At 38.2% G+C, this 10,750-nt stretch overlaps 1 protein-coding gene across 1 annotated transcript in view; it reads right to left on the reverse strand.

Moving 5' to 3' along the window:
- slc6a3 (solute carrier family 6 member 3) overlaps nt 1–10,750 on the reverse strand; it is a 25,620-nt gene continuing 14,870 nt past the window's right edge. The window contains exons 10-16 of the mRNA XM_086038301.1: nt 9,297–9,409; nt 7,169–7,297; nt 6,868–6,967; nt 4,655–4,755; nt 2,292–2,459; nt 2,116–2,187; nt 1–1,995 (exon numbers count right to left, since the gene is read on the reverse strand). Of these exons, the coding sequence (XP_085894427.1) occupies nt 1,972–1,995; nt 2,116–2,187; nt 2,292–2,459; nt 4,655–4,755; nt 6,868–6,967; nt 7,169–7,297; nt 9,297–9,409 (707 nt within the window). The 3' untranslated portion in view covers nt 1–1,971. The remainder of the gene's footprint in view (nt 1,996–2,115; nt 2,188–2,291; nt 2,460–4,654; nt 4,756–6,867; nt 6,968–7,168; nt 7,298–9,296; nt 9,410–10,750) is intronic.

Genomic DNA, 10,750 nt, shown 5'->3' on the forward strand with positions numbered 1-10,750 from the left:
GACCTTTGAACTCTTTAATGTGTTGACTGAATGCAGTACAATGTTTAACCACAAGTCATTGTTAAAAAACTTGAAACAGGACTTCATCAGGTTTTGGGTCAAACAAAAGCTTTTTGTGATTATCCATTTAATTGTCATTGAGATCCTTACGGCTAATATGTATGAACTTCACGGTAACAAAGTAAATACTTTATACATACATACATACATACATACATACATACACATTGTACATAGGGTCATCCGTACATTTTCAACACCGCTTATACTGTATGCTATACACAATAAATACACTTGACATCTACCATAACAATCATAAAATACAATACAATATAATTTCTCAACAACACATTAACTCATAGTTACATAGGTTACATCTACTGTATATATAATTTACGTCATAATTTACATATCACACCATCCATTTGCAGATTAGGAAGAGCAGCCTTTAAACAGTCTTGAGAGCGTTATTCGATGAGTAAAATTAAAGCTTCATGCTTATTTTGATTGAAACAAAAACTATGAAATTCGAGATAGAATATATAAACGTTAAAAATTAACCAATAGAATACAGCAGCTCAGTTAAGGTTAAATCTGGAGTTTTCCGTGTCTTTGGTTGTTTAAATCAACAGTCTGGCTGATGCATGTGTTATACTAAGTGCCAATGTGCATCTAATATTGCATGCTACGTTAATGGATATTTGTTTAATATTGACATGACAGTCAGGATATGACTTTTACTGTGACTAAGTCACAAATGAGACAATTTCAGAACATTCTTTCTGAGGATACAAATAGTATTAAATGCCCTATTTATTAATCGTGTTGATGTACTGAACATACTAAACTGGAACTTGACAAGTGCCACAGCAGTCCTCATCTTATTTAGGCACGCAATATTACAACTTAATATTATTTTAAATTGTTTTTTTCCCCTCACAATATTGTGATTTTATCCTGATATTCCAACTTATCTTTCAACTTCACTTTCACCTTTTTCTATTATCTAATAGTACAAGCAGTAAGTATTTATTCAGTCGGCTTAATACTTCAAACTGAAGTATTTCAACTAATTTCAAACTGCTAGTTTGTAATACCAAAGACATGTTCTTGAGTTTAGCGATGTGTTGCATTTTAAAAAGTATTGATAGTCCTGTTTTATTTGACTAATTTAATTTCTTATAATTTCTTTCCTGTAAGGCCATTTAATGTAAACATTTCTGTGACATTTTTAAATGAAATTTAGCAGGAGTTGCGTGTGTTTTAACAGTCATTATAAGGCAGTACGTTAATTGATTAAATATGGTGTAGGATTGTTGTAAACATTTTTGAATGGTCTAATGATAATCAACATTTGAAATTTTATTACATTAAATTGTGAAAAAAATTGTATTTACTTTTTCATCATCCTTATTATCGTAATTAAAATAAAAACAAGAATTCAATTGCCAACCGTTTTATGTTATTTTAGTAAACTGTATCCCACCCATGTTAAAATGAGATATTTTATCTTGCATGCTACTGCAAATATTTATAATAGCAATATTCATAGTATCTTCTCTGTCTCACTATGAGCATGGCGCTGCTGTGTCAGCTCCTCTACCTCACATTTTAGTCATTATATAAGAAATATGAGGTTAAACTATTACCGGTACATGCAAAGTGAAGATGACCAACATGCTCAAGTTAAACAGCATCGTTTTGAGGACTACTGTATTCAGAGAAGATGCAGGATAAATACCACACCAGTTTCCAGTTCACTGATGTCAAACCAAAACGGGTTTACACACAGCTTCACACATGCACAGTTGAAAATAAAATCACACTACGATTTCTTACAATATTTTTTCTGGCACTCTTAAATTTCTCCTGCTTTCGAGCCTTCCTCTCACCTCTTCTGCATCAAATATCAGATCTTTGCTGTGCATGTATTCATCCACCCTTCCTTCATATACATTTTCACTTTAGCATTCAGACAACCAGCCAGTGATGAAGCTATGGGGGGGAAACCAAATAAGTCAATGAATTAAACAAACCAACACTATTCAACAGACCAATTAGTTAATTGTAATACTTTTGAGCATGAGAATGTAACAAGAACAAATCAGTACTTACTGTGAACTGACGAACTTCCCCATTGTCTACCAAATGATGTTCTGTCTCCGGGGTGATGGCATAAGCCAATCTCTGTTCCAGTAGAAAGGCGGACAATATTAAGTGGAAAATAAAGCGAAGAGTATTCCACAAACACTACTGAAACTTGACAGAGACGCATATCGAATCGGACTTACATCACAAAACTTGCCAGGAAGGCTACAAAGTTTATAGATGGCATAAAGGGGCACCATGGTCATCGATGAAATGGCCAAGCACCATCCCAGCACGTTAGCCCAGGGAGGAAACGTGTAGGTGCCATAGTTGGGGGGATTAAATGTTGCAAAGCTCACTACCACCATGAACTAGGAGAATTTCAGGGAGAGAAACCATCACTTAATCAGATAAAATCACATCCCCAAAGACATGCATGCATGCTATGTTAATTTAATACACCAAATCGGGGGTCACCTTCACCAGAGCTGGCCATTCCGGCTATGTGACAGACCGGTTCCTCTATGCACTTATAACGCACGCCCGTTTTGCTGACGGTTGACGAATGACGGGATTTTTGGGGGGTATGCGATATATATTGCGATGTTAAAAATAGAATTTTCACCAGATGACTTGAATAGATTTGTTTGGGTTAGCACGTCCACCTCACAGTTCAGAGGTCGTGGGTTCGATCCCGGCTCCGGCCTCCCTGCATGGAGTTTGCATGTTCTCCCCGTGCCTGCGTGGGTTTTCTCCGGGTACTCCGGTTTCCTCCCACATTCCAAAAACATGCATGGTAAGTTGATTGGACTCTCTAAATTGCCCCTAGGTGTGATTGTGAGTGCGGATGTTTGTCTCTGTGTGCCCTGCGATTGGCTGGCAACCAATTCAGGGTGTCCTCCGCCTACTGCCCGAAGGCAGCTGGGATAGGCTCCAGCACGCCCCGCGACCCTTGTGAGGAGAAGCGGTACAGATAATGGATGGATGGATGGATGTATTTCACACTTCAATGTAAACGGCAGCAAAATATTAAACATATTTTAAACAAACAAATAAAAAGAGCAGGTGCACAAGACCCTTGTGTCATTTAAAAAAATAGAAGAAAATAAAAAACCTCTAAAGCAGCAGCAGAGTTATAAACACATAAAATATAAAAACATTAAAAAGCTAGCGCCTGAGTTGTTTACAAAAATATAACATTAAGATAATAAAAACTTTGTGAAACTGCAGCAAAGTTGTAAAGAAATTAGAACAAAAATATTAAAACTTAAAGTGCAGGTGCATTAGTCCCCTGAGTTGTTCACAAAAATATAACAATAACTAAAACGGTCTGTAAAACATGTTGCATCCGTGATTTGTCGGTGCTGTTTGGACTTAATTTCATAAGGAGTTATGCTGGCGAAAGCGTCCGTAATTGTTTTTCAAGTAGATGAAGTTTCACCTTGGGTCCCATTTCTTAGTTTGAACTGCTCGTACAGGGGCTTGTGACGGCGATTGCGGCAACAACGGTGAGGCACTGTTGGCAAAGGATGTTTTGTTGTTCTGAATCTTCCTTTTTATAGCCGAAATAATTTCATATTTTGGATGTTGAGTTTCTTTTGGGGACTAAATCCACTGCCGCTTCTGCCGCCTCCTCCATGTTGCCTGATAAGAACAGACAGCAGAGTGGAGGGCGAGGGACCGGTGACTGATTGGCAGGAAGGAGGGGGTGAGCGAGACAGGCTGTGTAAGAGCATGGAGTAGCTAGCTGCTTTCTTGAAGCAAAACAAAAGTTTGCGTGATCGAGGAAAAAAAAAAAGTTAAAACATCGCACGTCCTATAATGTGAATATCGCGCAGGCGTCAAAATACACATGCAGGCCTAGTGGGTACTATTTTTTTACCCCCCGGAAAAAGGCCAAATAACGGACGATCAAAAGGTACCCACGCTGCAGATGGATGACAAATAACGGATGCTCAATTTTTAGTAAAATGCCCAGCTCTGACCTTCGCATTAATCAATACCGACATCAGGAGAATATTTAAGATTGAGTAATAACGCTAACGTTTTCAGGTTTTATAAAATAATTATTGCAAAATAACGCAAGGTTATTTTAAGAGGAATCAAAGACTTCCACTTCTGGGTCGTTTAAATGTATACGCTGGTAGAGATTTTTACGGTCTAAAGATGTTCCACACAAGGACATACTTCGCATGCAAAGGGATAAGGTACTAAATGTTAACAGTTAGTTAACAAAACAAAACTGCTATCCCGATTACACATACAAGACAAGTGTATTATTTTTAATTTGACTTGGTGTCAACTATATGGGTGATGCCAGTATTATTATGTCCTAATTGCAACTCAAACTATGCACCATTATCTTGTGATTCTTGATTTTTTTTCTGCTTCCACCCATGCACCACTTTACATGGGAATTACCAGGTTGTTGTTTTTTTTTTTTGGCATCATCCCGCAAATTTTATGTCATATTTATGGCTGGATTTAATGTTTTTACTATGTCAAAATGACTCCTGTGACAAATGTTAGTAATGTTGGCAGAAACGTTGGTGCAAGAGATACTCGCCAGGAGAAAGCAGGGGCTGACAAATTTCCAGCATAGCCTCCAGTATCTGCCTGGCCTGTGACCAATCATCTCCTCGATGTCATCACTGAAACGGTCCACTCCTGGAACACAAGCAAACACTCCGAATTTATCCAATAACACAGTCTCTGACTAACAGGGATAGCTCATTCACTTTTTATTCCAGCATTATTCTGACATGCTATACTGATATGTGTCTGTATGGATTCAATATGTTCTCATGACACTTTCATAGGAAAATATATTAACATTATCTTACTTGGACTTTGTCAGAACCATGTACATTGTGCCGGAGCTTAGAGGAATTTCAGTTTAGGGGTTTGGCGGATGCCTTAACTACTTAATTACTTGTACCAAAGGTGTAACCTATTTATATGAACACAATATGTAATATGGTAAATTATAATAAAATCACACATTAATTGCAGTCCCTTCAGTACATGTTCAACCCAACTACCCCTCTTCACTTCATTCTTAATACACGGCATGCCATACAGTATCGTCGGTCTACCAAATACAGTACCTTTGAAAGAAATCTTTCTGACTTAATGTTTTCTAAAAGTGTCTCAATATTTTAAACCATACCATTTTTAATTGTATAAAAAAATACAATTAAAAGTTATAATGCAATACAATAACAGTTCACTTTTCAGAGCTTTCCTCCCCAGAAGGCATCTCTTGCTGCTAAGGTTTTTATTAAGATGGACACCAGAACGAAAGACCACAGTGGCCAGGGTTGAAAGGTTCTGGTTAAAGCTATGAGGAAAGGAAAAAAGGGCTCACGAGGCCTCGGGCTTGATTTATCAGGCCTGCCAAGGTCGAACCCCACCAAAGTGGGCCAATATACAGATCCCACTGCCTGAGGCTGAGTTAGTATTCAGTCCTCCAAATGAGCTGAATGGACATTTGAAAAGTAACCCAAGAAGGAAGTTCAAGTCTGTCCTTTTTTCCCGACCTTCAGATTTATTTAATGATAGTTTTTGCATGCTGATGTTTAAAGATTTGGATCAATCAGACAAACACTATTTTAAGTTATACCCCACTGATTCAAAATGTGGTAATCAGGCTTTTTTAAGTGATATAAATCTGAATGGCTGTATCAAAGAACCCACTAAGAACCTAATGAAAATGACAAAAGTAGGCTGTATTATCAATCACGGATGAAAGCATTCAAATTCAATTAAAATACATTTGACAGTTTATTGCTCACTCAAGAAAACCCTGCTCTCTCTTGCAGGTGCAAGAATAACAATATACGGTAGATGTGGAGTACACGATATAACAAGGTGGGTGAACTGTGTAAAATTGAGTACCAAAGGTGAATTGAGGTAATTTCACTTATCAGCCAGTTCAATAGTTTATCACAAACGGAACTTCTTTGTATCACACATGCTGTTAACTAAACTGGACTACCACTGTTGAGCATCAACAAAGTAACACTGGCAGAAGTCAAGTGCCTGGTCCTAACTTTATGATAAAAAAATAATTGTAAATTCAATGGCGTAGTACACAACCAGTCCAAGGTTATTAATGTATATAAATGTAACCTTAATAATTGCACCCATAGCAGCAAATAAATGAATAAATAATAATTTTACGTCTGTATTTCTAAGCATTTAAATAATGCACCTGAACAAATTTTCCTTCAGTAAGTAAGCAGATCTGTATTCATTTCATTCAAATTTTAAAAAGAGAATAAAGCTTATTTCTATTTTATGATTATTGCTATGGACTTCAATGGCATAATACGTTATGGGGTCAGATTTATTTTGAATCATTAGTGAGATTATTATTACTCTGTTTTCAACTTTACTCTTCATCTTTTCTACTTCTTGTTTGTAGTGTATAACACTGGCATATAAAAAATAAGTGAGTCAGTATCGATTGCTATTTCCTGGAGCCTTACAATGGCAGTCACAACATGACAACATGATAAACATCATTTAATAGACAGATTATTCCCCAAGCAGGAGGCACGCTGCGGTGGCCAGAGACTGAAGGGGCGAAAACCATTAGTGTGTGTTGACATTTTTGTTTCTTTACATTTAGACCTAATAGAACTAGGTCACACTGAGTCACATCACATCCATACAGACAGATTTCTCATCAGAGCCCTAATATGACATCAGCATTGCTTGCCACGACAACATGAATCTTTCTTTTCTTCAATCATTCTACCGCTCAGTTTCCCTTACCGTAAAACCATGCAATACCGATAGCTTCAATAAGCACTCCAAACAGAATGGACGTCCCTGCGGCAAAGTGGTCCAAAAGAGTAAACACGTACATCCCACCCTACAATGACAGAGAGACAAACATACAATATCACTTATACTGTAATGATTGATACAGATACAAAGTATTATGCAGATTGGAGATCTAAGTTACATAATTACTAGTCTTCACATTTCATTAGATTATAAGAGTGTCTGAAAACATTTGTGGAAATAAGACCATACCCCCTGAGTAACATAATAGTCTCAGTATGATACTTGCATTTGTAACACAGAAGAGAGAGATGAGGAAGGTGGCAGTCACAATGAAGAGGGTGAACAGCTCTCTGTGCTTGTGGAGGCATTTGAATTCATCAATCAGACCAGTAATGACAGACTCCATCCCACCCATCTAAAAAGTACAGGAGAAGAGGAGAAATGACACAAGAAGTGTCATTTGTACCCTTGCTAAAATGCATGACTATAATAGTATACATACTACATAAAATTCAGCAACCATTAAAACATTTCTATCACTATCATATATATTTTCATCTATCCTGTTCAACTACTTGGTAATGCAGAATGGTACAGTATATAATATGTAAGCATTTTTGTATTGTGGTATTTATTTGAAATGCAGTTGAAAAGAACAAGTTTCACAGAGAGAGAGAACAGCGCAAAAGCAACAAAAAACTTTAATGTTATACATTTGTCTGTCAAGGAAATGCAGTGGCACACCCTCTGAAGAAGGAATGTATCAATTGGGACAGGACAAGACTGGCACTGCATTTAAAGGGAATGAGAGGAGCCGCTTGTATTGGCAGCGAATCAAGTCTGCAGTGCTCACGCCCACAACGGCGCAAAACTTCCTTTATAAATGTGCCACATTGCACCTGCTTACATGGCTCTAAGAGAATACCAAAATTTAGTCAAGCCCGCCTATACATAGATTCAGACCACACCTTGTGCCAGACTTGCACTGGGCACGAAAATAGAGCACCTAGTGTCCAGAGCTGAGGACAAGGCCTCACCCATCTGAAAGGGTTGCACTGGCCTGGTTGCCAAATTCCGTGGTTACCCGGTCAAAATGTTACCACCCATGCTCAGTGACCTACGGCAATCTGCCAGTCCCACCAAGGCGCCGTCACCAGACACCCAGAAGCAGGACACATGGAAGCAACCAGCAATCAACCCAGAACACACTCACCAGGAGAGAAAAAGGCCCCGAACCCCACGTACAAAGTTCCCCTAAAGATCTCCAAGCACCTGTCCCGGAGCATGGGAGGCGCCGACCCCCAAAACAGGCTCAAAGGATGGCGGGAGAACCCACACCCACCAGGCAGGGTAAAGGGCAGAGGAAAGAGGATAAGGCCGCCCTTTACTCCAAGACTGTGGCTGGAACACGGCAGTCGGCACCCCCTCAGCACCCAGGGGCCCGGAGTGGATACGACACCAGAAGGAAAACACAGGCACAAGACCACCTGGGAGGAGGTGGAGGAGGAACGAGCCCTGCACTCCAGTGGCACATAACGCAAGTCCTGAGCCAAGATGATAGAAGCTGGAATCTGATAAACAGTGGAATACACTCAAAATGTACAGTACCTTACAAAGTCTGTCCATTCCAGAATTGGTTGCAATTCTCCACAGTGCCAGTAAATAGCGCTGTGGCACCATCAACAGACAGAGACTAGTGACTAGTCACATGTTTCCAGCTTGTGTTCCTCTCTCATCATAGCTAAACAGATTTAGAGTAGATTAGAGCAGGCAAAAAAGAACGTCAAAGTGGCGACCATGTTGGCAGGGGGAACGTTCCCATCAAAACACTGGCTAAATTTACACAGACACATTTATTTGGATTAAAAGCCTGATGGGAATAAAGATGCTTCATGTACACACACCATTCGGAATATTCTGATCAAGCCCATTCAGATCAAGATTTTATTCCGAACCAGAGGGCTGGTTTATGTCGATTTATAATCCGATCGGTGTGCATGAAAACACCTATTCTGAAATTTCGGAACAAACCGCCTTTACCGCGCATGTCTGTGACGTCAGTATACTTGTTTCTGTTATTTGCGCAAGCTAGCAGAAGCCGAGCCAGCGAAAGATATGGTGAGCACAATACTCAACTGGTACATTTGCAGCTTCATTAGCTTTTAAAAAAATATTTAATATAAACAATGTTGTACTAATCTGGGCATTTATAGGCTACATATTGTATTGGGTGTATTTAGGCCTCGAAAAAATGGACCTCGATGTAACTGACAGTCGGCTGTAATGGATGAGACTTTCCCCCAATTAGTCTGTTAAATGGCGGTTCCTCTGTATTTATTATGACAATTAGTTGTAGGCAGAACATATGGAACATATTGTATTATGCTGTCAGATGTAGGAAGGTGAATACTGACAGCACTGTCGATGCCCAGTGTCAGCAGCATGATGAAGAAGATTACTGCCCACACTGATGACCCAGGCAATGTGGCAATGGCTTCTGGGTAAATAACAAACACCAACCCAGCCCCTAAAAAGCAGAAATAAACACATCATTATAAGTAAATGAGTACTTTAAAGAGATTAATTATTATATGTAGTTAACATCCATTATAATACAAACATGACTATGGATTGGTCACAGGGGTCTTTTTAGATTTTTTTATTGATTTTTTATTAGTTGAAGTAGCTACCGCATGTAGTGCCACTTCAACTGCACTGTCCTACACTTAAATTCACAACAGTGATTACACTTGGACTATCTGAGATCCAGAAGAAGAGCTGTATCAAGGAAAGGCAGTGGTGTAAAATGTATCTAATTTAGAGGTCATACTGGTACAGTATCTTTCTTTTCTAGTAACTAAAGAAAATAAATTAGAAGCAAACAGTATGGAACAGGATTTTAAATCAATACCTCTTTGACAGCGTCCGTCAACACAAGGCATTAATATGTTTTTAAGGCAGAACTTCTAAAACATTGCTTGTATTGGATCCTATTAGATTGTGCATGCATACTCAGAGTTTGGTTTATATTGCAACCCGAGTCAATTTATGTAGATTTGTTTGGTAACGCTTATCGTTATACTCTTTAAAGAAGCTAAATTACGTACAAAGTAAAATACAGTTTATCATGTAATTGTGCTGGTACGTATTACACACACAGTAAAAATAGTGGCCTTTTGTGTCAGCACCATGGACAGCTCCGATAAACTGTTGACAAATTGCAGACATAGTGGCAGCAAAAGTCTGTAACTTGTAGGACTGTACAATTAATCAAAATTCAATTACAATTACGATTATTACAGTCCACAATTACAAAATGGGCATAATCGTAAAAAAATATTAACTCATTCACTGCGATTGACAAATTTACTTCACAGTCCAGCCATTCAATCCCATTTATATTTTTTTCAATTTTTTTTCAAATATTAGGATAAAGGAGGATCAGAAAATATCTGGCAGTGAATGAGTTGATATGCATTTGTATCCAACACAATATGTTTGTTTACACACAAGGAAATCATACTTGAATTTATACATTTGCACCTTTTTTATTTTATCATAACTAATTTTATAAATTTTCTTTGGTCCAAAAGGTACTTACATAATTATAGTGTTTCAAATTCCTTGTTTTGTACCAAGAAGTAAATGATCGTTTGGATAATTGTGATTTCAATTATTACCCGAATGATCATGATTAATATTTTTTTTCATAATTGAGCAGCCCGAAGTTCAGACACATAATCAACATATCACCAACACGCAGACTTAGAAACACGGCGGCTATATTATCAGAAGAGCTCAGCGGGTTTCACGCCTGCTTTGATCAAGACACTGAACCAGCCGTTTTAAATAATACTTTCACAATTAA

Source organism: Filicampus tigris, chromosome 8 (genome assembly GCF_054856515.1).
Source record: "Filicampus tigris isolate MCC_2025a chromosome 8, RoL_Ftig_1.0, whole genome shotgun sequence".
In the NCBI taxonomy this organism is placed as follows: domain Eukaryota; kingdom Metazoa; phylum Chordata; class Actinopteri; order Syngnathiformes; family Syngnathidae; genus Filicampus; species Filicampus tigris.